This window comes from Acanthochromis polyacanthus, chromosome 18 (assembly GCF_021347895.1).
Source record: "Acanthochromis polyacanthus isolate Apoly-LR-REF ecotype Palm Island chromosome 18, KAUST_Apoly_ChrSc, whole genome shotgun sequence".
In the NCBI taxonomy this organism is placed as follows: domain Eukaryota; kingdom Metazoa; phylum Chordata; class Actinopteri; family Pomacentridae; genus Acanthochromis; species Acanthochromis polyacanthus.
In genome coordinates, this window is record NC_067130.1 from 7,200,534 (window position 1) to 7,226,393 (window position 25,860).

Genomic DNA, 25,860 nt, shown 5'->3' on the forward strand with positions numbered 1-25,860 from the left:
CTGCAGCCTAAAACAGAACACTTGACACCACAGACTAATAAGACATCTGCAGCATCTTACTGCAGATGTCTATTGATCGGAGTTTTCTGAGGCAAAAGAGGTTTTATGTCTCCCTTAAAGTGTTTATTTGTTCTGATGAGCCAGTATATAGCTGTCTGGTCAGTAAAGAGCTTTTTTTATATCACTGTAGTAGCTTTGCTGTGTTATTTGTCAAAATAGCATTAGTTAAGCTCTGGTTATTTGACCTTTTTCATAGGCCCAGAATTTAGTATTTGCTTTGGGTGTAGTAATTAGCAATTAGAAGTTAGAGGTGTAGTAATTTACATAAAAGAAAAATGGTAAAATAACAGAGTAGTAGTCTCTAGTCAGTGCTCTTCTGACATAGAGCTCCTTGCTGTGAGGTGGTCTGTTTCAAATAAGCTTTGTTTTTGCTTCTTACCAGTCCGATGGCAAGTTGCCATATATAGTTTTGTATCAAATTTTAATTTATTGTAATGACAACTAGTGTATGTTCTGCTGGACAATAAAATTGGCTATTCTATTCTATTCTAGCAATTTTGTCATTTATATATATTGTCATTTATATATATATGTGTGTGTGTATATATATAGAGATAGATAGATAGATAGATAGATAGATAGATAGATAGATAGATAGATCTTTGATTTGAGATTAAGTGACCCTACTAGCTTGTACAGAAAGTAAGCACTGTAGTTCAAGAGGGCTTAAGAAATGGCAGAAGTAAAACTCTTCACACCTTAACAGCTATTACTTTACCCCTCCACCTTTTGAACAACAGAAATTAATTTTCACCATGTGGGACCTTTGAAGTCCTTTGAAGCTGGAGGGAGTGAAGACGTCTTCTCTGTCCTTGGGTCTCTTCCTCTGTCGCGCATCCTCGCTGGGAGGCGGGGCACGTCATGGCACGCGTCTCTGTGATTGGCTGGTCCCCGTTCTCCCTGACGTCACGGTTGTAAATCCCCGTATGCCCTCGCAGCTCCGTGTCCGGGGGAAACCACAAACATGTCGGTGCGGAGAGAACCGAGCGGCGGAACTGCGGCTGACAAGAGCTCACTTGAGACATAAGCAGCACCAGTCTGGACGAGCAGTGAAGTTTTAGGCAACTTTAGAGCAGCTGTTGTTGTTTCACAGAAGCGGGCCGGCGAGGAACGAATGGACGGATAAAACCCATACAGCTGGGGCTTGGATCGGAAGACGCAGCCTCGCAGGCAGGTGGCCGGGGCCGGTTACAGAGAGACAAGGAGAGGAGGGCAGCGTGTGCGGGCTCAGATCAGGACTGGGTCTCTCCTCGCTAGGGGATGTTATCCGTACTGTCTTATGGCAGACTGGTAGCCAGGGCTGTCCTGGGCGGACTCTCTCAGACAGACGGTCGGGACTACAGCCTGATCAGCGCCAGCTATGGCTTCGGTAAAGACTTTCGGAAGGGGATCCTGAAGAAAGGGATGTGCTACGGGGACGATGCCTGTTTCATAGCGCGGCACAGGACCGCCGACGTGTTGGGTAAGGAGGCCGGGGTGTGTAACCCTGTAGGCGGCTTGCAGTCGCACGTTAGACCCCCTCTGTACTCGGGTGACCTTCAGTGAGCTAGCCTGCACGTGTACCGACCTCATGGATGAAAACACAACAGCCCCCACCCCCTCCAGCACCCAGCTACAACTTTCCCACCTCTTAGCTGTAGCGTGAGCCTCACTCCACCAACCGAAATAGATTATTATGCCATATATTAGCGTCCAGATCGTCTGCAATCATGTCATTACACGAATAAAGGCCGATTAGTTACCGTTAGCGGGTTGTTTTGAGGTGAAACACCGAATGACCTTTCACCTACATGAGCTGTATACGGCAAAACGCGAGATATCAAATAAATAAAATTACAAGACATTAATAGGCTTCATTAAAGATGGGCATGACTCGTAAAGCCCGTATTAAAACGTCTCCGACTGAAAACTACAATGTCTTGCAAAGGTCAGAATGGTTGAGCATGGAGGCAGCCATGTTGCTAATAGCATCATTAGCCTGCTAGCTTAGCCGAGTGTAATTGCTTTGTCCTCCAGCTGGCTGCAGGGAAACAGCCAAATAACTGACTAAACACATGGCTCAGTCCACACATACATGGGGTGGTTTAGAGCTTTCAAGCACTGTTTTGTTTTTATTGTCCAGGTTATTGATATGAAGTTAAAAATAAATAAAAAAATCATCTCCGAGGAACAAAATTCCCACAGAGCTTCACATGAATATATATATATATATATATATATATATATATATATATATATATATATATGTCTATGTTCACATGGGCATGAGGGTGGTTATAGGAAAAAGCATCGTGGCTTTTAGCTTGGTTGATAACAGGTGATGTTTTTGTCTCTAGCAACACAGAGGGAAATCACAGGGGCATTCCAGGATGTACTTTCAATTTTCACTTTCTCATTTAAGGTAACTCACCTCTAGCAGAGAGGAAAAGTGATATTTAGGCTAACAGTTAGTCACTAGTAGGCAATGGAAACAATATGTGTTATTAATATTGATGTTGTCACATGCCATACAATAGTTTGTTCCATTTTAAAAGGAATTATTGATTCAATGTCCAATCAATGAGTTAGAGTACATGACCATGAGAGCCAAATAGCACATTGTTCTACTTTTATTAGAAAGCATTTGCTGCTGTTTTGGATGTTAGCTGGTGGAGAAATGCATTTTAATCAGAGAACTTATTACTCAGAAAACATACAATAACATGACAATAAATGCAGTACCTACACATATGTAATATTGTTATATAGAATTTTATTACAATAAGTAAGAATAAATAAAACTACAGTTGAATAATAAAGTTATACTTCAGTATGAAGTCATGTTGCACAAGATAATGAAATATTGCACACAATACTGAGACTGATATTACACATACTGTTGAGAAAGTACTGGTGTCATAACCCGTGAGATTATACTAATATGCACGGTATAGTAATCTGATAACATCCTGATGAACACTGACATATTATTTGTGGTTTTGTCTCGACAATGCAGTCTAATGTGAAAGAGTTAAATCCTCCAGGTTTGGGACCAGCTGGATTATAGGGATGCTATTACCATTACTGTAAACTTGAGAACAACACCAGTGAAACGGATAGTTGCAGGGCAGGTGCTTAAGGGATTCCAGAAAAAAGGGTGGATTAATAATTTAACTGTGTAAATGAAAGGATGTTGTTCAATGACTAATGCTTTTATTCTACTTAAGAATAAACCCCATCAGTTTTTTGCACTTATGAGGTGACTAAGGTGAAACTGTACTGCCTACTGTCATGATGCTCGGTGCTGCTACTTCTGTTTTCCACCCGAATGTGAATTCAATGCTTGAAAATCTATTCCCATGGTGAAAAGCTGCAGTTCAAAGTGTGCATAGAGATACTTAACATACATAAACAAGTAATTGTACTTATATATCCCCACTGATGTGTGGAGAGTATGGGATTTTGGAGGGTGACAAACATTAATAAGAAGAGTAAATTACTAACTGTACAGAAAACAAAAAAACAGAATGCCTTAATGAATGTACAAATGTAGACGTTGTGCTTCTGATGGACGTCCAAAGTCGTTGCTGCTGTAGTTTTTGTATTTATATGCTGTGTGGTCATATCATTTTCTCTGGAAAAGTTAGGATGTTTGGTCTGTTCAAGAGAGCGAAATGCAAAGATATTCCTCACATGAAAGCAGTAAATCCTCACATTTGTGAAGCAGCAACCAGACTACCTTTTAAAATGCCCATGAGAAATGACTAATTAATTTTCTTGGATGTGGTTGAGCAACTAAATGACATAATGTTTTTGTTTTTTTTAATTCCCATTTTCTCCTTCAGGTGTTGCAGACGGCGTAGGCGGATGGCGGGACTACGGCGTCGACCCGTCTCAGTTCTCTGCCACCTTGATGAGGACTTGTGAGCGGCTGGTGAAGGAGGGACGCTTCACTCCCAGTAATCCAGTGGGCATCCTGACCTCTGGCTACTACGAGCTCTTACAGAACAAAGTTCCCCTGCTAGGTGAGCGCACGCAGATGATCTGCAATGATGATGCACAAGGGAACACGCACAGTCGGTGGTGGAGTGAGTTCTGCTGAACAACAACATTCAGAGAAATAAATAACATAGCTGCAGTATGAGTCAGACGGGGAGTAGTGGCCTTGTTTAGAGATGCACAACATACTGCAAGTCATGACAGGACTTATCTGCTTTAATTCTTTTTCTAACTGGCACAAAAAGATGGAGGGATATGCAGATAAGAGAAATAATATTAGTGCCGATATTAAGCGTGCGCAGCATTTTTTTTAATAATGCTGAGGCAGAAGTCTAGCTTATTATGGTAGTTATCATTTATTTATTTTTTAATGATTCAAGCCTAAACCTGCATCCTACGCAGTGATGTAATCCCAATGAGGTAACTATCTAACTCGGACCAGGCTGTACTTGGTTTTGCAAACACTTAGGAGTCTAAACTCACTGACCTGCTGGGGTTGAGCTATTTTGTTTTTACACAAGATGAACATTTTGCCTCGTGCGCCACAAGGTCAGGAACCCATCTGTAACCGACACTAGTTGGGGAGATTTTTAATCGCAGGTCCAGCCAAACATGTGACCAAGGTCACGTTTCTTCTTCTCAGTATCCCTGACCCAGAGCAAGTACAGACATCAACTGGCTGTCGTGATGTTTGTGAAGTTGCTTACTCTTATTTTGGGAGGCCGTGACGTTGTTAGTAAATGACCTTCCCTGCTTAAGGTTATAAGGTTACAGGGACTGTTGATAGCTGCAGTCATGGGGAACTGGGCCCAGCAGAGGATTCGACCTGTGTGTTACTTTTTCTCTCCTTTGACGAAAAACCACTCGTGAAGGGCATCATAATGTTTTCTAACCAAAGCAGTGCTGTACTAGTTGGACAGTTTTCTAAGGGTCAATATGTAACTGAGGGACTTTTGAAGTCAATGAATATATCTTACATACATTTTTATTCAAAGTAGAAAAAATGATGTTTTTTATGTTCATTATGATCATGTCTTTACAAATTCCAGAATTATTTATTATGGAAACAATCATTTATTAATGAAAAATGACTGGATATCTCTAAAATATCAACTAAATAACCATCCAAATTTAATAACAACCACCTTCTAATTAGCTAAACAATAATAAAATGAGCTTATTTAAAAATGTTTTTGTTCTTTTTTATTAAGTTGAGATAATCATGACAGATATTTCTTTTTTGCCAATATATCAAATTTTATATAGAAAATAACAAACTGTATCTGTGCCTGAGAAATCACTTTCAACTAAGTTACCCAAGTTATCCATTACAAAGACTCCAAGGCTTTCTGAGTTATTTCATATAAAGTAGTGTGTGAGTCAAGTGTGGATTTATGGCATGTCAGCAGGTTTACTACAATATCTTTATAAATAACTTTCAATTTTGCTCAATTGTATATATGATATTTAGAAGAATCTTTGTGTAAAAATGCCATGTTATGTTTGATTTTAGGCCTGAAAACAGCAACACTCTATGATGCCTGTCAACTACGTTACAAAAAGCCATCTGAAAATTTCCCTGTTGTTCTGTAAATTACATTAACATCCATTTCTTTTCTACTGTCCTCTTATAATATTTCAGCATGCATGTCCATAACCTTGTTGTTGTGCTTGTAGGGAGCAGCACGGCCTGCATCGTGGTTCTGGATCGACGGAGTCACCGGCTACATACATGTAATCTTGGTGACTCGGGCTTCCTGGTGGTGCGAGGAGGAGAGGTGGTTCATCGCTCAGATGAGCAACAGCACTACTTTAACACACCGTTCCAGCTGTCCATCGCTCCTCCGGGTGCTGAGGGGGTTGTGCTCAGCGACAGGTCAGTAGCTCAATGTTAAATGCATCCTGTAAAGTGTGAAGGCAGTTCAAGGAATCAAGTAAAATGGCCCATTGTATTGATATTTGAATATGTGAAACTGCACTTGCCCTCTTAGATCAAATCAAGGCGACAGTGAAAATGCCGCTTATAAAGTTGCTGGACTACTTTCTATTGAGCTGCACACTTGACATAGTTGGGTTTGCATCCCATATTTGCAATGCAAAAGATGATTTAAAATGGAAATGTTGGGCATGATCCCTTTCACTTTCACTTCCAAGTAAATGTTTCCCCTGCTGAATTAAACTGGGCTCGTTGTCCTCTCATGGAAGTAAATAAAGCTGTAGTGACACCTTTTCTTCAATGTTTGCAAAATAAACAAGACCAGCTTTGACGTCACACTATGAGGACTAAGGTTTAACTTAACTGGTCTTCTCCTGCATTGCTTACATGAGAAATCCTCTCATACTGTGTTCATGGTTTGTTTTGGTTTCAGTGACTTTGAAGGTGAACTCACATCATCTTTATCACCACAACCTAATAGAATATTACCCTCACTAGGAAATGTTTATTATACTCATGAGTCATTTTTATCACAAGGGTGCTTTATGCACACCACTATCCATCAGTGTATCCTCAGTACCTAGTGATGTAATTCTGTGGCTCCAGTGTTGTACAGCTCGACCTCTTTACAGATCTCAGAGCATATTCAGGATTTAGTGGCTCTCAACAAGACAGCAAGGATGTATAATATTTTGTTGCACTGCTTGTTATCATTTATTTTCTGTCTGAATAGAAGTAGACTGTCTTGATTATTAGTTGTGTTTGTCCAGTCTTTCTGGCAGCACCACCAGCCGTTTTTAATAGATGTTACCTTTTACAGATTTAATGTTTTTACCCGACTACAGACAACCACCGCACCTAAATCTGCACTGAGCGCTCACTCTTTGTGACATGTATGCAGGTTTGCCAGATTACCCAGATGGAGGTGCCACAATTTAATTCTGACAATGGCAGCCTGACTGACGAGGGATAAGCTTTTTGTAATCCATTTGGTGCAGTGTTGAGGCCTTGTTCTCAGGATTTTTTCTCATTGGTTCAATTCTTCTTCTGAAGTGCAATTAAATTTAAGATTTATTAGGTTGACATTCCTGTTAAGCTGTATTTATAGCTCTCTGGTATGTCGGCTTAAAATAAAAACTTTAAAGACCAAGCAGGGACAGGGATCCCTGGAAATAAAACCTGAGTCTTGGGTATGAGGCCAGCGAGAAACAGGGCCTCCCTGCATCTGGCAAGGACAAATAGGGCAGGCGGCTTTTGAGTCGTCTGTCAGATTAAACCTTTAAGATTTGGCTAAGTGTCTCCTGACCTGCTTAATTCCACGCTGGAAAAAGTTTCCAGCAGCTCAGGTGCTTCAGGCTCCGGATTGACGTGACTGATATTCTGTTTCCTCTTGTTTCCTCCAGTCCTGAAGCAGCCGACAGCTCCTCTTTTGACGTGCAGCTCGGCGACATCATCTTAACGGCGACAGATGGTCTCTTTGACAACATGCCAGACTACATGATTCTTCAGGAGCTCAAAAAACTCAAGGTGCCACTTCTGTTTATTAGCATATTTGTATATGGAAAACAAGAAATGTGCATCTTTCATGTCTAACTTTATATTTTTGCTTCCAGACAACCAACTATGACAGCATCCTGCAGACTGCACAGAGCATTGCAAAGCAAGCTCATGACCTTGCCTACGACCCCAACTATATGTCCCCTTTTGCACAGTTTGCCTGTGACAACGGCCTGAATGTAAGAGGTAAGGTGCTACGTTTTAGATCCGCCATTGTGTTTCACATCTTAGATTTTGTTAGATGCTGTGAAATCAAAAATGGTCAAGAAAAGCTTTGGTTTGGTTCTGCTCTTATTCGGCGCTGATATTCTGCATTGTTATGTGACGATCGACGTACGTTTGTCTGTGAATCTGTCTGTCCGTGTGCGGCATTACTCAAAAACAGACGAAAGGATTTGGATGAAACGTTCAGGGAAGGTCAGAAATGAGACAAGGACCAAGTGATTAGATTTTGACAGTGATGCAGCTTATAGTCTGGATCCACGGATTTTGTTAAGGATTCCCATTGCGAGACAACGGCCATAACAGTGTCACTGTAGCCATGGCAACAAGTGAACGCTACGTCAGCTGCCTGCTGTGGATCACATGATTGTGATCTACTACTGACTTATCAGACTTATCCATCAGAAATGATACAAGAAACAATTGATTAAATTGTGGGGGTGTGTCTGAGTTTTCCTTCCATCCTTAAGTGAGTTTTACAGTAAGGCTTTTCAGCAGCTTCTTCCTCATGTCAAGAAGTCACTTCCTGGATAAACACTTCCTGTGCTGTGGGAATGGTGCCAAAAATAAAAGCCTGAATAAAATACACCTTCAAAATAAAAGTATGGAGGGAACGGTTATTTTAACACTAGCTAAACAAATCCTTGCAAAAAGTTATGAACTGATCAACAGACTTTGTATAAGAGTAATTTACACGTATGTAGGTCATGCAATTTAGTATCCGTACATAACGTACACGTGCATAACACACACCTGTGCTGAGGTCATTTTATTTGTGGGTACATCTATATTAAATGGTTGAATTCTATGTTACTGTGACTTCTGATCATCAATAATAATAAAATGTTGCATTTCTGACAATGCCATATGGGGGAATGAGCAGCCTTGGCGGAATGTTACGCTTACTGAGTGCTTTTCTTGTTTATTATGCAATGTATTAAAAACATTTTAAAATGCAAACAAAATAGTTTTTTTAAAAATTACATGTAGAAATGCACATTACAAATATTTAAATGTTCCGAATATTTAAACTGTGTACTCTTCATGATAATTGCTTTGTGCTGTAGTCACACCCAAAGTTAGGTCTGCTTTATTTATTTAAACAGACCAAAACGAAATATAAAAGCAGACAGCATTATCAACTCGTGAGGCCTGCTTTGTGTTAACTGATAGTAATTACATTTGACAAGCTTCCTCACCCTTTTTTTTCCTCGTTCCGCAGGGGGGAAGCCAGATGATATCACGGTGCTGCTGTCCATTGTGGCTGAGTATACAGACTAAAAGTGTGCATGTGTCTGACTGCTTCTCTGGGGCGGATCCTTCCTTGCCGTCTGCCTGAGTCTTCCACCTGCAGCCCTCCCAAAATGCACTTCGTCCTGTGGGCTGACAGGGGAGGCCCACCGACACGACACTCACCCCCTCACCGTGCGGCTGACATCCACCTGTGTAACATTTTGGGTTTTTTTTTTTCTTCTGCTGTTTTGTTTTGGTGCTTGAACTACTGAGGGACAGCAGGCAGCTGGGACATTTTCATGTTGATCATGATGCAGGAGGAGAGCAGAGAAGGACGGGCTGACGGATGCCTTCCAGTCTCCTGGGTCTCGTCGCACGGCATCGACACTTTCAACGGCCACTTTCAACGGCCACTTTGTGGCCAAGAGACGGTCTGGGGGGGTGTGGATGAAGCGAGGGCTTTAAAATCTGGTAGCTGTCGTGTAGACAAACAGTGATAATATAAGGAGTAAGCCATGGGTTTGGATTCTTTAAAGAGTAGCGATAGAGTTGGGCTTCAAGAACTGGTTCCAACTTGGAGCTGGTTTTAAAGTTACGCTAAAGGAGTCGCTAGGAAATTTCTATTTTGATTCTGCTCATCGATTCCTAAACAAATTTCACTGGTTCAGTTCAATTTTATTTATATAGCGCCAATTACAGGTCAAATTGTCTCAAGATGCTTTGCAGAACCCATATGCCTGCACCCTAAGAGCAGCTCTAAGAGGACAGTGCCGAGAAAAACCTCCCTTTTAACGGGAAGAAACCTTGAGCCGAACCCGGCTCTTTATGTGGGGGGACTTATCTGCCTGCTGGCCAGCTGGTTGAGAGGGATAGAAGAGGTAGAGAGGGAGGGATGGGAAAAGAGGCGGGTGGGGAACAAGGAACATTTAACACACATTTGGATACATGCATGATAAGCTAGATGATACATACGAAGTACCAGCTAACATTGAAACTGATTCATAACTTCACTGTTATGATGTACAGCATTAAATATACTACACATGTATAGCTGGTAGTAAAATTCAAACAGTGTGTAGGTGAGCATATCAAGTATAGTAAGCGGTGCCAGTTTACAAGCTGTGCACTGCAAACGCCTACTTGTCCGTCATGCAAGCCGAATGCTTCGTGTTCTCCCGTCTCCTAATCCATTCATCTTAATAAATCATGAGTTCAGCGTTATTCTCAGCCTACTTAACTGTTGCGGAGCTGCTTGATTAGCAGGTGAACGGCACAAATTGTCCCCAATAATTACCTTGATTCAGGAAATGTACAGTTACAAATCATTTTCCAAGAACTGAGCTGACTAAAAAAATACTGATATGAAAATGTATACCAGAAAAGAGACCACCATTGTTACGAATATGGTTGTTTTATCTATCGGAGGGATTCTCCTGCTAACATTTAGGTGTCTATCAATGGTACGTAGTATTTCACAAGAGGAGGAAGGTGCTGTCTTAACTTGACACCAACAGGTACTCATTATTTCTGTTATTCAACACAACACACAGACGTTCAGTAAGTGTTATGCATGTGAAGGTGTATTACAGCAGACTAACTTATAGTAATGCTTTACTGTTACTGTTGCAACATGTTGATACTTCACACAACAAATACACAAATCTACGTCACCAGCTCTCTTAAAGGGGATGTGTTTGAAGGAAAAAAAACTATACAGACAGTAATTCATATAATAAAAGTTTGTTGACCTTGATAGACAGAGATGCCAGTACAATGTTGTAAAAATTATTTATCCGATGATTATTCCTCATATATTAATGGAAATGCAGGATTTTACTGTTATAGTAACTTTGACCACCTTCCCCTCCAAGAATCTGAATTGAGACTCGATGAGAAACCGGAATCGATAAGCAGAATCATTAGAACACCCAACCTGAGCTATTCGTCTCTGTTCAGCTTAACAACCTGTTCCATGTTGTAAATGTGTTTGAACAAAGCATCCAGAGTAAAATGAGGGAGCTGATGTTGGGAATGATGGGTGTTGTCGGAGGATGAAACGTAGGAGTCGGGTTTTGGCGTCTCGGGTTTGGAAATGTGAACGAAGAAAGAGCTAACTACACTCAGATCAAAGAAACCTGTACAGAGAAACTCGTCAAAGCTTTCATGTGAAGGTTCATCAGGTTTTGTCATGTGGCTGGAGGGAAATGCACTTCCTGATAAGTTGTAAATATTTTTGTGTCTTTCCGGCTACGTTCTGGCCTTTCTGTTGTTGTTAAAGCAAAGAGCTCTTTCGTTACTGTCGTGGAGGATAAACACATGCATTCATAAATCTATTTTCCTGTATAGATATTAATCTTGACGTGAGCTTCATCTGCCCCACACTTCCACTTTCTGAAATGAACAAGAAGACTTTTGCTGAGGTTGATGGCTGCAGCAGCCGTGTGGTAGAAAGGATGTAAAACATGTGAGCGTGCATGAGGCACTTATGTGAGACGTTGTTACTGGAATGTGTGTTATATTTAATGTTTTGTTGTCTCAGAGAGCTAAAGCTAGAGTCTGGGAATGCTTACAATTGCAATGATAGGTCAGGAATGACTTTAAAGGAAAAAGATGTATTTTTTTAACATTATTTTTGTTTTAAAAGCAACAGATTGACGTGTCTGCTGACATGAAATATGTGTGATGGATGACTAAAAGATCCAGCTATCTTAAAGTGAATCAATGTGCATTGTGTGGGTGTGTTTCAGGTCTGTTTTTATTTCTCAGTTCCTTTTGTCCCTTTGCATTCGTTTGCTGCTTCTCTTTTGTAATTCAGACGTCTGTATATGGCTGTATGTTCATGAATACAGTCACCATGATTGTGACGAGTGTGTGTGTGTGTAAACGCGTGTGCTGGATTTCGCCAAATTACATTAATCAAAGACACTGATGATACTGTTCTGCTCATGATAGTCTGTCCCTTTGTCTAACACAAGTGGTTTGGACAAAGTCTTGCACCAAAGACACATTTTTCTTTGTGTATATCATTTTGCCCTCTTTGTTTAGCATCATACAGCAATACTGTAAGTTCCTCGTGCTCAGAATCGTGTGTGATGGTCCAGAAGCATCTGTGGAGTGACATTAAAATGTATTTTCTAATGTTGTTTGAGAACAAAAGTTGTATCATACTCTTGGGTAAAGTTATATGTGACTGGTTATCTGTGGAGACAGGTAGAAAATAAAACACAAAGAAGAAAAGCCATATATAAATACATGATTCGAGGCTGCTCTGTAAGTGTAAAGTTAGCATTGTGTTGGTGGAGACCAATATTGTCACTGTGTTGCTGCCGTAGTTGAACCCGCTGGTCCTTTGTGTTTTGTATAAGAGAGCATGTGATGGGGCAGCAATATAGCAATGAAAAAAAAATCTGCTACTATGACCACATTTTACATCATTTTAAAACTGACTGGAGACACTTTTTTGAATATAATCTGTCCAGCTGTCTGTTCATTTTGCATGTTTCTCTCTCAGCTACTGGCACCACTTTACAAAGTCCATTCATAGTCTGTTGTTGTCTTTAGAATGGTTTGTGTGAAGCTTCAAAGATAGCTCTGTATTTGACAGAGATGTAACCTGTGTGCAGATGGAGGAGGCGTGAGCTTACAGTACGAGGGTGAGCACAGATTCAGCCTTAACAAATAGCTAGACCTGTAATCAAGAGGCCTTTCCTGTCATTGCAAGCTTGTCTCGTCTGCGTCGTGTTGCACGGTGTTTGATGTAAATGAAGTGGGATCCCCTCCTGCCCCGTCTTTCTGCCCCCGTAAAGCCGTTTTCAAAGGTGCTTCTGCGGTCTATTGGTATGATTGTCCTCTTTCCAGCAAGTGTGTGAGAGGTACACCTGTCTACAGTGTAATAATGCAGGTCTAATTTATGTAAATATGTTTTCAAATATGTACAATATTTAAATAAAGAATCTAGTATTTATACTAAACTTGGAGTGTTTTCATGACACAATTCATGTTTGAGGAGTTTTGTTTATAGAACAGGACGTTCTTGCAGGGTACGTACTGTCTCAGAAACATTGGAGAACAAATGTATTTCAAGTGGATTTTTTTCCAGTGATTTAACATTTTTGCTTGTTGGGTGATAGCACTGGTAAATCTCATCTATGTGATGCTGTAGTCGATGTTGCTACTTTACATAATTAAAGATTTACAAGGAAAACTAATTTAAAAATGTGTTCGAATGGGGAACTTGGCTGAAAGTGATTTCTCGGACACGATACAATTTGCTATTTTCCATATAAAATTTCATTTATTGCCAAAAAATTCGTCATGATGATCTCAACTTAACAAAAAGAACACAATCAAAATAATTTTGGAATAAACTCATTTTATTGTTGTTTAGCTAATTAGAAAGTGGTGGTTATTAAATTTGGATGGTTATTTAGTTGACATTTTAGTCATATCCAGTCATTTTTTTAATAAGTGATTGTTACCATAATAAATAATTATGGAATTTGTAAAGACATAATGAACATAAAAATATTTATTTATTACTTTTATTAAATAATGTAAGCAAGATATATCCCATGGACTTCAATTATATCTTACCCTAACTACTGTACCTGTATGTGTGATTTCCAGCAGTAGGCGGCAGTATAGAGTCACAGGATGCCACGGATGTTTTGTTTACTTATCTCCTCTTCCTTGTAGCCAGCGGCTAACCTACATTCTTGCTGACAGCAGAGATTCTGGCTAAGTAAGGTGTGTGTCAGCTGACAGCTGTGTGATGCTAGCATGCTAACGTCGGTGTTAGCAAACAGAAGCTCTGATAATTTCACCGAAGTCGTCGCGTTTGACTCTGTAATAGTTTTACCAACTGGCAGTTCTTTTTGTCGGACACGAACATTAACTATGTGTCCAACTCGAGGAGGTTCACCAGTTAAACTAACTACCTAAGAAGCTGGTTGACTATTAGCTGGTTTAGCATTAGCGGGCTAGCAGGTATATTTAGGAAGCAGATCTTCCTAGCAACCGTAGCTAGCTGTGATGGTTGGTTGGTTAGCTAACCAGCGGGCGTCTTCGTGGAAAGTTATGCGAATATCGTAGTGGACAAGTGAAGATAAATGTTGACTAAATGGCAAAGACCGAGCAGGGTAATGGACTGGACTTGCGGAGCAGCACAGAGAAGCTGACAGATAATGGGAAAGGCGGCTCGTATGGATCCGATCCCGAGGTGAACGGCAGCGGCATCCCCGGAGAGAGCCAGGTGGACAAGTACGGATTCACCGGAGGAGCCCAGCAGAACTCCCCGTAAGTGACATTTTATGCATATTTTATAATACTGTCAATATTCCATGTAATACAGCAGCTGAATGCAGTGCTTTTCATACATGAACTCGGAGTTGTGATGTTCCTCTTTCACTTGGTTGTTGGAGGAGTTAAATGTGAAGCAAAAATGAAGTTTTCTCTTGTAGCATGGGGAAGTGATTGTAATCAGACTGTTAAACAGGATCAGGTGTGTAAATGGGAAAATTAAATCAAAGGTTGAATGATTACACCCTGTAAGTCAGAGGTGTCAAGATCCCTTCCTGGAGGGCCACTATCCTGCATGTTTTAGATGTTTCCCTCTTCCAACACAGCTGATTCAAATGATCAGGCTCGTTATCAGGCTTCTGCTGAGCTTGATGATGAGCTGATCATTTGAATCAGGTGTGTTGGAAGAGGGAAACATCTAAAACATGCAGGATAGTGGCCCTCCAGGAACTGAGTTTGACACCCCTGCTGTAAGTAGTTGGCTAATTGAGTTATAGTTTAACTTTATGGTACCCGAATCAGTAGTTGTCAACTTATTTTGTGTCCAGTCGTGACCTCTTGACCAGCAGGTGTGGGCATTTTACAGTCATTTCCCTTCTCAGATTGTTCCATTTCAACAGGTTTTTATTCAGATGCTTGAATATTTAATTACTGAAGGTTAAAAATTGGAAAATGTACATAAAAACCCTACATTTGTACAGCAGAATAGCTATACAGCTGTATTATGGCACCAAAAAGATAGATTATAAGTATCTGTTTCATTTTTCAAATATTTATTTCTTGTTAAAGAATTCAGTGGTTTTGCCCATTATTCTGTCTCAGATTTTCTAAACTGTCAAATTTCTTCTGCATCGTTGTGTTGTTTTGATCTTTGTCTGTTCAGCTGTTTAGGACCTTATGATTCGACAATAAAGTCCTATAAATGTTCTCATCACAATCCATCTTTCTGGAATTGTTGAGTAATGGTTTCATTTCATGTTATCTAGACCTGTCGTTATAAACCTGTTTGGTCAGTTGTGTGTCCAGTTGTGACCTCTTGCCCTTGTAACTGGCTGCAGGTGTGGACAATTTACAGTCATTTCCCTTCTCAGATGGTTTCATTTCAACAGGTTTTTATACAGATGCTTGAATATTTCATTATTGAAGGTTAAAGCTTGGGAGAAAAGTACAAAAAAAACCTAATATGTACAATGGAATACAACTGTAATATGGCACCAGAAAGACAGAGATCATGTTCCTTTAGTGTTGGATTGTCTTAATTAGCCACTGCAAACAATACCGTTAAATAAGTGTCTCTTTGATTTTCAGATCTTTATGTTTATTGTTAAGGAATTCAGTGGTCTTGCCCATCCTTGTGTCTCAGACTTTCTAAACCGTCCAAATTCCTCTGCATCTTTGAGCTCTTTTGATCCTTCTGTTCAGCTGTATCGTTTCCGTTAATGTTCATCGTGTTCCATCTTTTCGGTGCCAGAGGGAATTAATGCATGGGACAGGACAGAGAATCAAGACACATTACGATTCACAATGTTATGTTAATTTCTCAGATGTTTCTGTCATAATTATTTTGTGTTTTAAGATAGTTATGAGTGGACATTTTGCAGGCTGCATCAGGTGTCTCCATCCATCTCCAACGTCAAAGTCTTGCCTCCAAAGATGGCTTTCATGTTTGGACAGCATAACATCCCAGTTTGTGTTCAGAATCGGTCTCACATTGAAAATTGTCAAAGTTGCCAGAATCTAGTTTTGAATCATGCTTTAAAAACAAAGTGATTTGAGTTTATTTTTATTAAATGCTGAATACTTGAACTGATCGAACCGGGCACTCTAGATATTTGCATTGCTCTGTTTTGAAGATACAATACAAGCTGTCCTTATCTTCGTTATCAGTCAGATAAGAGTGACAGGCAGCTTGTGAGCTCACTTCAGCCCAGCATTGCAGAAGCTGTAAATTCAGTCGTTTTTCTTCCAAGTTTTTGTTTTTGTCCAAAAAGCACAGGAAGTCTGTGTCAGAATGACAGCTCTGATCTTCAATAACATTACACTGAAGTGAGATACTGGTGAGTGTTCTGTGTAGGAGGACACGACTGAACTGAACTGGGGGAAAGTTCTCCCAGAGCTTCCTGTTTTCCTCGCACTTCGCGGCCGATGGCAAGTGTTCAAGTGCTTTGTCTGAGGGCACGTTTCCTGCATGTACAGGGAAGAGATGACTGTCAGCGTCCCGCCTCCTCTCGTGACAGGATTCCTCTGTCAGAGCTACAAGGAAGTGACAGAGGACAGCAGAGTTATTGTCAGGTTGTTTAAAAGTAATTGATTTGCTTTTATTACTTTAATTATCTCTCTGTCTCCAAAGTGCTGAAGAGGTCCCTATTGAGGTGTTAAGGCAACGGGAGGCAAAATGGCTGGAGATGCTCAACAGCTGGGACAAATGGATGGCCAAAAAACACAAGAAGGTCTGCTTTAGAGACTGCAAATGTGATCTACTGTTGTTATTTCTTAATAATGAGATCAATTGGACACCTTTATTTCTCAAAGTAAGCTGGAATCATTCCAGTTCTAATCTTCTCTTCTGCACTCATTTCTCTTTTCTCCTTCTTCTCTTTCCTCTGTTGATTAACTGGTTAACATGTTTTAATAACAGGTCAAAGAGCGCTGTCAGAAAGGAATCCCTCCATCGCTGCGTGGTCGGACCTGGCTGTACCTCACTGGGGGCAAAGTAAAAAGAGAGCAGAACCAGGGCAAATTCCAGGTTAGTCATTGATTTATAGAACCTGTTACTACCAATTTATTTACCTAAGAAATGTGATGCAAAACAGAAAATATATATTCATGATTTACAAGGCAAAGATGAAGACAAACTTTATGGATCCTTGTCTGGAGAAATTTAAAAACAACTAGAATGTGCAAGAGAAATTACAGCTGTGATTACAGATCAATCTGCAGCTTTTACATTTCAAAACATGTACAGGAAGAAGCTGATGCTGAACTATTTGAGGGCATCCACTCCACCAACTCAGCCACAGTCATCACAAAATATGTACATATATTATTTACTAAGTACTGAAGACTGCCAGGATTCTTTCTCGTGTTTCAGGTTTAGCAGTACACTAGTAAGCACCCAGACAGGGTTGTGTTACGTTGACATTACGTTACTCTTCTTTAACAAGCTGTGTTTGATTATGTCCTCTAGCAACAGTTGTCAGTGCAGAAACAGCTTGGCCGTCCTCCAATACGAAGAAAGAAACTGTCTTTGTCTTTTAATTAATGTGTGAGTGAACTGAAAATTCAAAAATAGCAACAGTAACTAAGATTGGACAACGTTTAACAAAGGGTGAAGTGTACATGCATGATATTCTGTGGAGAACGAGGCTCTTAGCTTTGATGAGGTTTTAAGTTCCAGTGTAAGTGTTTGGAATGATTTAATATTGCAAATGCCAGTAAATTGTCAATTCAAGTCACTGTTCTTTGAAAACACATTTAAGATTAACAAGGTTGTCTGACTAAGTTTGATGTAATTTGTGTCGTTTTAGGAACTGGACGATGAGCCAGGAGATCCTAAATGGGTCGATATCATTGAGAGGGACCTTCATCGACAGTTTCCCTTCCACGAAATGTTTGCAGCGAGAGGAGGTCATGGGTGAGGACTTCCTTCTAGAGGACAAGTGTGTTTCCAATTTTTTGTCTTAATGTGGCTTATCACAGTTTTCCTTCTCTGTGTTTTTACATTCAGGCAGCAGGACCTGTTTCGCGTGCTGAAGGCTTATACTCTGCATCGACCAGAGGAGGGTTACTGTCAGGCTCAGGCTCCCATTGCTGCTGTTCTTCTGATGCATATGCCAGCCGAGGTGAACTCACACTAATGATTCAACCATTCCTGATTTTTTTTTTCTCTAATATGAAACATCCGGACACCAAATACTTACTGCTTGAAAACAGCAAAAAAAAATAGTATCTTGAACATGTGACAATATCAATTAACTGTTAAAGGTCTGAACATCTGTCCTCCTGTTTTAAAACGGTTAACCACACGCCACATTTTGTTTTACTAAACTCCTACTCTCATCCTCATTCTTTGTCCTAGGATGCTTTCTGGGTTCTTGTCCAGATTTGTGAAAAATACCTGCCGGGATACTACAGTACTGGCCTGGTAGGTTGAAAGAAGTGCTTGATAATGCAGTTGAGTTTAACAAGATTACATATTAGCTGTTAAGCATGTTAACTATTATCTACCTGAACCCTGAATACAGCATATATATATATATATATATATATATATATATATATATACAACCATTCAAAGGTTTGGAGTCACTTAGAAATGTTCTTCATTTTGAAGGAAAAGCATTTTTTCAATGAAGATAACATTAAATGAATCAGAAAAAGTGTACTGGTTTCAACAATACTACAGGCGCTTTTTGCTTGTTTGATCTTACAAGCTCATTTACTGCTTCACCTCGAAGAGCATCGGAGAAAGAGGACTGCTGTGACTTCCGCTATTTTGCACCTGACAACCATTCCACATCCTCGGCATGTTCGACGCGAGAGACGCCGCCGCCGCTCCGGATACGTGTAGACGGAGATTTTTGTAGAAAACAGAGACCTGTGACCGCAGATTTTTTCCTAAACGGGGGGGCGGCGGATATTGTCAGGCCAGTGTGACTCCAGCTTAACGCTTAAATGCTAACAGCCTACCAACATGAGGTGGTGACAAGGACGAGATAATCAGACAATCAGATTAAGCAAAGAGAAAGAGGTCTGTTCCCTCCCTCTCCTCTGACTGCTGCTGTTCATGTTGTGTCCACAGGAGGCGATCCAGCTGGACGGGGAGATCCTGTACGCTCTGCTGCGACGGGTGTCTCCTGTGGCTCACCGTCATTTAAAGAAGCACAAACTGGAACCCATCCTGTACATGACCGAGTGGTTCATGTGTGCCTTCTCCCGGACTCTGCCGTGGGCCTCGGTGCTGCGTGTCTGGGACATGTTCCTTTGTGAGGGTGAGGCGCTGCACAAAGTATTTACTGATCCACGATAAATGTCTGCCTCTGACCTGATAAGTCACTTGGATTTTAAAATGTGAAAATTACTTTGAGCCCGCAGACAGCAGCTTTGTTTGATCCATCAGAGGTGTTACTATGCAAAGCAGAAAAAGCCACATTTGAATTTGATCTGTGTTTGCATCAAGATGGTTAGTTTGGAGAAATAAAATACCGACTGAAATGTTTGACCAACTTGAAATATAGCAGTTGGATTAGATGTTGTGTATCTTTAATGTTTGCATTTCAATAGATGTTCCTGTTGTTCAAATATTATCTTTTCCTGCGTATTTAAGTCTATCATTGTACCTGTGAAACACCACAGTTATATAAACACACAGTAAGCACTGTTTCCCCTTTAGGCCTTATCCACATTAATATGCAGATTTTTCTAAATTCTGTCCACATGGCTATCATTTTTACAAAATATACGAACAGGAAAACCATCCACTAACGCTGTAGAAAAGCCTGCCAGGCCAGTCTGCATCTACAAAACATGAAATACCAGAGAAGGGCATTCTGTCACTTCATCTGTTCTGCTGCAGACTTTGCACTACGGATGCAGAAGCAGAAGTTTTTGCATGCCAGTAAAATGTGAAGCTGTAATTTTGTTATTGTGCATAATAACCACATGACAAAACTGTTTATATTTCCAGCATTTTGATTGTTGTCCTTTGCAATAAGAACAAACAGAAATCTGATATTGTCTTTGTTGCACTGACCGTAAAATGAGGAGCAAATGTAGAGTAAAATTTAGCAAAATATCCGTGTTGCTGTGGCCTTAGTTTGATATGGAAAACAAAATCATCTTGAGGATAATAATCTGTAACGCCTAAAGAAACTTTCTCTGTCACATTGTAGCAGAAATTCCTCTCTGACAAAACTCAGTCAGCGACTAAAGTTCACAAGCAGTGAAAAGCAGCGCTCCTGGCATGTGGAAGAACTGGTGAAGCGTGGAGATGGGTGTTGTGTAATAATGGTGGCTTTCGGTGTTATTGATGGGTGCTCAGTGGTGAAGCTTTTCTACCAGGTTATGATACTAAATGTAATCTTGAATACATGTGAGTGTCCTGTCAGATAACTATAGAACGTCTTTGTTACGTTATGTTGAACACATGAGACCTGTCTCGTGTTTTAGTTTAAAATAATGAATATGACATTCGAAGTAGGCCACCAAGAGGACTTTCTGGGGATAAAATAATTGCAACCGAATTATATTTTTATATTTAGATGCTCGTCCTCGTCCTCCAAAGGTTCCTTGTTCCTGGGGAAAGTTTATTCAGTGGAGTAGTTGTGAAGATCTAAATATTCACTTTTCACTGTAATGACCGAGAAATTATTGGGTTTTTAACACCTTTATCATCACATCAAGCTTTTTCTTCACATGTATTTGAAGACTGCTGTGTGTTGTCTTGTCTGGTGTTGTCCTCAGGAGTGAAGATCCTCTTCAAAGTCGGCCTGGTGCTCCTGAAAAGCATGCTGGGATCCCAAGAGAAGCTGAAGGCCTGCCAAGGTCTCTATGAGACGATGGAGCGGCTCCGAGCAATACAGCCACAGTACATGCAAGAAACCTTCCTGGTGCATGAGGTGGAGTTATTCTCATAATCTTTGTTAACCAGTGTTGTCTTTTGACCCCACATGACTTCTGTTTATCTACATGCAGAATTCCCTTTTCGACTTTGCCCTCCTCAGGCTGTGGGAACGACAATAAAAAGATTTACCGATTACCTCACGTGTGGTTCACGCCTGCTTTGTGTCTGTGCTTCAGATTATAGAATTACCGGTGTCTGAGAAAGATATCGAGAAGGAACACTTCGCTCAGCTGCGACGCTGGAAGGAGACTCATGGAGATCTGCACTGCAAGTCTCCTCCCAGGATGCACGGTGCCAAAGCCATCATGGCTGCCGAGCCGCCAAGCCGCCAGGAACTGAGACAGAGACCGACCATCATCGTGGAGTCTCCTCTGGCACCAAAGACAGCCGGGGAGCAAGCAGAGGACACTAAAGGAAGGAGAAAGACTGTGCAGGAAAATGGGAAGGAAACACTCCTCCAACCACAGCAGACAGATAATCTCAACCCTCTTTCTGACTCCTCACTTCTCCTCAATCACACCAACATACCAGGGTCCAAAGAGAGTCTGAGCAGTGCAGAGCACGACACTTACCTGTAGCAGGTTTACACCAATGAACAAGCATGGATCATTCCATACAGCTCTAACTTACAGCCGTCGATCACAGGAGAAACCTTTCTCAGACTTTGTGTCTGTAGCGGTCAGACTGAGAGTTTTCCTATTTTTGTCGCCGTTGGACTCTAGAAAATTCATGGGATTTAAAAAGTAGTTTTAAAACTTCCTATAATTGAACACAATGCCATTGTTCAGACTGCTAGGCTGTTATACACAACACATTTTTATTGCCATTACATTTATACAGGTTACTATTTGCTGTACTTTTCAACTGATGAGTACAGCTATGAACATTAGCATTAATGTGCAGGATATTTGTACAATGTGATGAAACTCAAATGAGTAATTTTCAGGGAACAGCGATAGGACATGGGAGAGTGAAGCTAAAAGCTTGATGGGACTGAACCACAGACTCTATGTAAAAGATGAACATGGCTACCGTCATGTTATGTGTTGGTTTTAAAGCCTCACCATCGATGGCTGTAGAGTAGCACCTAACCCTTAAAGCAAATCCTGCTTTATCATCTGTTTTGCTCTAAATGGGTGCATAATTTACTCCATGGACACCTACCTGTATTGAAGGAGACATAAAACTACCATTTGATACCATAAACCGGGCAGGAAAGTGTTTACTGAGGAAGCAAATCAAGGAAGAAATAGGGTAATTTTCTCATAGACTCTCAGCGGAGTCTCCCCCTGCTGGCCATTAGACAAAACGTAGGTCGAAGTCACTTTAACCCTCCTGTTGTCTTCATTTATGGGGACCAGAAAATATTGTTTCCTTGTCTGAAAGAAAATTCCCAAATTCCAGATAATTTGCAAAACCTTCAGGAAGAAAAGTCCAATAATTTCTTAGAAGTTTTCCTTAAAAATTTTATTTAAAAAAAATAAACGAGTAAAAATCTTCCAAAGAATAATCCTAAAAATATCTAATATATATCAGGAAAAGTTCTAATATTTTCCTTCAGAACATTCGCCAAACAATCAACCAAAATCCGGTGAAATTCGCTAGATTTTGGTTGATTTTTTTTTTTTTTTTTTTGATGAATCTTCTTAAGAAACATTTTTAACGTTTCTTTTTACCACCAAAAAATGTTCAGAAATTTCCCCAAAATGTTGAAAATGTTGACATAAGAAGTTTCACTGTGAAAATACTGTTTGTTTCCCCACATTTTTAAAACTGTAAAACGGGTCAGTTTGACCTGCAGGACGACACGAGGGTTAATTTGCTCAACTTTTCAGATCGTCCATCTTTTATATGCAGTCAGTGTAGGGATGTATATGTCAGGGTAGAGACTGTGATTTGGTAGAATTGGAGTTTCTACCAGTAGAGATTGCGATTGGAGTCTCTACCAGTAGAAACTCCAATCCTACCAGTAGAGATTTGTCAGGGCTAAGGTTAGACTTTTAAGGTTAGGGTGAGGGGTCAGGGCAGGGGTCAGATTTAAAGTTCCATCTCTACTGGTAGGATTGGAGTTTCTACTGGTAGAGATTACAATCGCAAACTCTACTGGTAGAAACTCCCATTCTATTGGTAGAGACTCCAATTGCGATCTCTACTGGTAGAAACTCCAACTCTACCAAATCGCAGTCTCTTCCCTGACATATACACTCACTCACTGTTAGCTCCTGCTGCTATTTACCTCTTCAAAGCAGTGCTCTAATTATCTCCTTTATTTTAAATGAAGTCTGAGTTTTGTCTTCTAGAGCACTTTGCCTTTCTAGTCTTCCTCTCTGCCTACATTAGTCACTACGTTGCCAACGCAGAGATTCCTACATATTCTGCTTTGCTAGTCTCAGTCATGCGCACTAATTTTCAGACTCAGTGTGTTTTTCAACTCACTCTGGTGGCTGCTGAGTTTGTGTTTGCTGCGTTCGAACACTTGAGGGCGTTCTGAGCCCACCGAACAGCAGCAGCAGCAGCAGCACAAGGATAAACACTCAAATGAAGGAAGAAGGTGCAGGGACAGTTTGTGCCACTAAGCCAAAGATTTGTAATGAATATTTTTAAGCTGTATCTAAGGCGTTAATCCAATCGGTCTTGTCTTACAGTATTTGATCGTCATCGATTTGGGAGCGCAAAGAGTTTCTATTTATGTTGTGAATCAATTGCGATAAATGGTGAAGAATCCAAGGATGGTTTTTGTACGATCCGGTTTAAAAGTTCGTGGATCTGTTGATTCATATATATTATACTATAAAAGAAAAAGCCGGCATTGGGATATCTTTTTCTCCCTATAATCTGCTTTTTTTCCTCAAATCTTTGTAATATATTGTGAACCAAGAATCAATTCCAGCTGTGGAAATGTCATTTTTATTGACAAAACTGAATTAAAGTTATTAAACCGGCAAATTCAATATGAAGTAAAAGGAATTATCAGATATAATACTGAACAGTTGTCAGACAAATCTGTATTTAAACCTCGTGCTGTCTGAGTAAAAATTGACCCAATTTGAAACTCCTGATGTCCACATTTTCAACATTTTTGGGAAATCTTTGAACGTTTTTTTGATGGAAGAAAGAAATGTTAAAAATTTTCTTTAAGAACATTCACCAAAAAAATCAACCAAAATCCAGCGAATTTCGCTGGATTTTGGTTGATTTTTTTTTGGTGAATGTTCTTAAAGAAAATATTAGAAGTTTTACTGATTTATATGTAATCACTTTAGATATTTTTAGGATTTTTTTTTTGAAGATTTTTACTAATTTTTTGAAAATATTTACAAGATTTTTTGCCACATTTGGGGAATTTTTTTAAAATAAAACTTTTAAGGGAAATTTTAAAGAAATTATTGGAATTTTCTTCCTGATGTTTTTGCAAATTTTCACAAATTTGGAGATTTTTTGCTGAATTTTTGGATTTTTTTTTCAGACAAGGAAACGATATTTTTCTGTGCCTGTAAATGAGGACAACAGGAGGGTTAAACAATTATCTGAGCAACAAAGGATCTTAAATGTCAATAGAGACATGAACCGTAGATGATCACCAAATTGTTATTTTCTGAGATTTATTGCAGATGAAGAAATAGTTTGAGATGAATGTATTTGCAATCAGCATTAGTGGAATGTGCTGATTTGACACTGTGGAGATATTTGAAGTATATTACGGCTTTATGTTTGTCCATTAGGAAGCACTCTGAAGCCTTTTGGAGGCACGTTGAAGCTTTTAATATTTAGATTTTAAACGTTTGTTGCACATTTAACCAACATGCAGCTCATCAGTTGAGTTTTTCTGCTGTCAGCTGTCATGAATCCAGGACCCAGGGATCTAAATGATGAGTCATTCTGAAGGATGTAGGATTGTGCCAGATGTGGTTCGATATTTACACGCTTTTTTTTAAGTTTGTGTTTCAATATCCAGCAGAATCATGTAAAAATGTACACTCCTTCAAGTAAGATGCTGCATATAGGACATTTATTAAGCCAGGAGCTTGTACATTTGCAGCTTATCAGACTGTTTAAATCACTATATAAGACTTAATTTCTCATTTCTTTGCTCATTTGGTTTAATATCTCATATCCATGTTTTTTTTAATCAAATTCAGTTTAAATCAATAAAACTTGAAACTGATTTTGCAGATTCTGTCACCGTCCATCTTCTTGCCTGCATTTGCTATTAACCCTCCTGTTGTCTTTATTTGCGGGCACCAAAAACATATTGTTTCCTTGTCTGAAAAAAAAATCCAAAAACTCATAAAAAATAACCCCAAATTTTTTGAAAATTTGCAAAACCTTAAGGAAGAAAATTCCAATAATTCCTGAAAAATTTCCCTTAAAAGTGTTTTTAAAAAAAATCCCCCAAATGTGGCAAGAAAATTCCTGTAAATATTTTCAAAAAAAGTAAAAATCTTCAAAAAAATCCTAAAAATATCTAATGTGATAACATATATATCAGTAAAAGTTCTAATATTTTCTTTAAGAACATTCACACAAAAAAAATCAACCAAAATCCAGCAAAAAATTCCCCAAATTTCTGAAATTTTGCAAAACCTTCAGGAAGAAAATTCCAATACTTCTTTAAAAATTTCCCTTAAACGTTTTATTTTTTTAAATCCCCCAAATTTGGCAAGAAAATTCTTGTAAATATTTTCAAAAAATATTTTTAAAAAATCCTCAAAATATTTGAAGTGATTACATATATATCAGTAAAACGTCTAATATTTAATAATAATGAATTTCCCTTCGGGGATGAATAAAGTGATTCTGATTCTGATTTTCTTTAGGAACATTCACCAAAAAATCAACCAAAATCCAGCGAAATTTGCTGGATTTTGGTTGATTTTTTTGTGAATGTTCAGAAACATTTTTAACATTTCTTTTTACCACCAAAAAATGTTCAAAAATTTCCCCAAAATGTTGA

General features: G+C 39.5%; 2 protein-coding genes across 2 annotated transcripts; both read left to right on the top strand.

The window, feature by feature from the left end:
- The first annotated feature begins 874 nt into the window (after positions 1–874).
- On the top strand, positions 875–12,957 carry LOC110957697 (protein phosphatase PTC7 homolog). The gene is made up of 6 exons (XM_022203872.2): positions 875–1,522; positions 3,885–4,064; positions 5,716–5,914; positions 7,378–7,501; positions 7,588–7,717; positions 8,976–12,957. Exons 1-6 carry the CDS (start codon positions 1,321–1,323, stop codon positions 9,032–9,034), a joined length of 894 nt encoding a protein of 297 aa, XP_022059564.1. The 5' UTR covers positions 875–1,320; the 3' UTR covers positions 9,035–12,957.
- A 673-nt stretch (positions 12,958–13,630) lies between these two features.
- Positions 13,631–25,071, top strand: LOC110957699 (TBC1 domain family member 10A-like). Its single transcript, XM_022203873.2, has 9 exons — positions 13,631–14,281; positions 16,635–16,734; positions 16,923–17,030; positions 17,812–17,918; positions 18,012–18,126; positions 18,363–18,428; positions 19,086–19,275; positions 20,747–20,901; positions 21,083–25,071. Exons 1-9 carry the CDS (start codon positions 14,106–14,108, stop codon positions 21,482–21,484), a joined length of 1,419 nt encoding a protein of 472 aa, XP_022059565.1. The 5' UTR covers positions 13,631–14,105; the 3' UTR covers positions 21,485–25,071.
- Positions 25,072–25,860: the final 789 nt, after the last annotated feature.

Coding starts and splice junctions, on each gene's coding strand:
- LOC110957697 (XM_022203872.2), top strand. CDS start 1,321: ATGTTATCCGTACTGTCTTATGGCAGACTGGTAGCCAGGGCTGTCCTG. Junction 7,502..7,587: donor AGGAGCTCAAAAAACTCAAG/GTGCCACTTCTG, acceptor TTTTGCTTCCAG/ACAACCAACTATGACAGCAT. Junction 7,718..8,975: donor CAACGGCCTGAATGTAAGAG/GTAAGGTGCTAC, acceptor CTCGTTCCGCAG/GGGGGAAGCCAGATGATATC.
- LOC110957699 (XM_022203873.2), top strand. CDS start 14,106: ATGGCAAAGACCGAGCAGGGTAATGGACTGGACTTGCGGAGCAGCACA. Junction 17,031..17,811: donor AGAACCAGGGCAAATTCCAG/GTTAGTCATTGA, acceptor GTGTCGTTTTAG/GAACTGGACGATGAGCCAGG. Junction 18,429..19,085: donor GATACTACAGTACTGGCCTG/GTAGGTTGAAAG, acceptor TTGTGTCCACAG/GAGGCGATCCAGCTGGACGG.